Here is a 1,487-nt window from a genome sequence, read left to right as displayed (position 1 = left end):
AAAAAAAAAAAAAAAAAAAAAAGTGTGAGAGTCACACTCCTTTAGAGTTTTACTGACATTACCACCACTGTTTCATAAAATAAGGACAAAATAAAACTTAGTAACATTATAAAACTTAGTAAAACTCTTGGTGGCCAATGTTTAGCATAAGCTCCTCGAGGTAGAAGACTAGCTACCTCACTCTGCTGTACACCATCTGCTTAACTGAGAAGCTGGCATATTGTTTGATGGTAAACTGATTTTGCAAGTTTTGTTGGGTTGTGAAGTTTCAGAAGTCAAGCTTATCCATTTAATTTGTAATACACAGATCCATTACAACATCACATTCCTCCATAAGACTTATAGAAAGTCATTCACATCTCTAAATCCAGAAATATATTTTCTTTTTAGAAAAAAAAGCAGTCATAAACATAATCATAGTAACCCTGAACTGAGTTTTGAGATTTAGATAGAAATATCCTACAGACCATCACGTTTCTTGTGCTGTTCCCTTTGAAGATCTGCCAGCTTCTACGATCAGAACTATAAGCCACGTTAAACTCAGTAGTGTAGTAGGATTTCAGGTAGTGTTTGGCACCTTGGGTCTGGATCCCTGTCAATATGACTTCCCTTTGCATGTCCACCTGCAACATAGCAAAGCTATTAAACAGAACCGTCCTTGTCAATAAATCACATATTGTTTTAATTAATTGTATAGTCAATTTTCTTCAGGATTAAAGAGCTAGCACCTAAGATCTTAGCCAACAAATAAAATGGTTACAAATGCATATTTGAGCACAAAGTACCCAGCTCTACCACCAGCTGTGTGTGGCTGTGGGAAGTTAGTTAATCTGTCTGTGCCTCAGTTTTTCATCTGTAAAATGGGATATTACTAGATGCAATTCCATAGGGCTGATTTTGAGGCTTTTGACTAAGCTATTTAGAATAGTAATATTAGTTACCAGTTGCAGTCAACTTGACTCCAACTAATGGCAACCCCATGTGTGTCAGAGTAGAACTGAGCTCCATAAGGTTTTCAATAGCTGATTTTTTTGGAAATCACTAGGCCTTTCTTCCTAGATGACTCCAGGTGGACTTGAGCCTCCAGTCTTTTGGTTAACAATTAAGTGCATTAATTGTTTGCATACAGGAACTCCCGAAATAATGCCTAAAAAACCCCCAAACACACTGCCATTGAGTCAATTCTGACTCACAGTGACCCCATTAGGTTCCCAAGGCTGTAAATCTTTAAAGAAGTAGATTGCCCCACCTTCCTTCTGTGGAGCAACTAGTGGGTTTGAACCACTGACCCTCTCTCTGGTTAGCAGCCAAATCCTTATCCATTACACCACCAGAGCGCCTTAGAATTATGCCTGTTGTTTGTTGTTGTTGTTTGCCATTGAGTTGGCCCTGACTCATAGCGATCCCTCCTTGGGTTTCCGAGGCAGTATCACTATGGAAGTAGGAATGCCCAACCTTCCTTCCGAGGAGTGGCTGGTGGGTTTGAA

At 39.2% G+C, this 1,487-nt stretch overlaps 1 protein-coding gene across 1 annotated transcript in view; it reads right to left on the bottom strand.

The window, feature by feature from the left end:
• F5 (coagulation factor V) overlaps window positions 1–1,487 on the bottom strand; it is a 128,600-nt gene that overhangs the window by 13,430 nt on the left and 113,683 nt on the right. Inside the window, exon 22 of the mRNA XM_007937783.1 lies at window positions 468–623. Coding sequence (XP_007935974.1) covers window positions 468–623 — 156 coding nt within the window. The remainder of the gene's footprint in view (window positions 1–467; window positions 624–1,487) is intronic.

The sequence above is a fragment of the Orycteropus afer genome, unplaced genomic scaffold, assembly GCF_000298275.1.
Source record: "Orycteropus afer afer isolate SDZICR_OR568_19922 unplaced genomic scaffold, OryAfe1.0 scaffold00044, whole genome shotgun sequence".
Taxonomy (NCBI): Eukaryota; Metazoa; Chordata; class Mammalia; order Tubulidentata; family Orycteropodidae; genus Orycteropus; species Orycteropus afer.
Note: the sequence above shows the minus strand (reverse complement) of the source record. Positions and strands in the feature narration are given on the sequence as shown.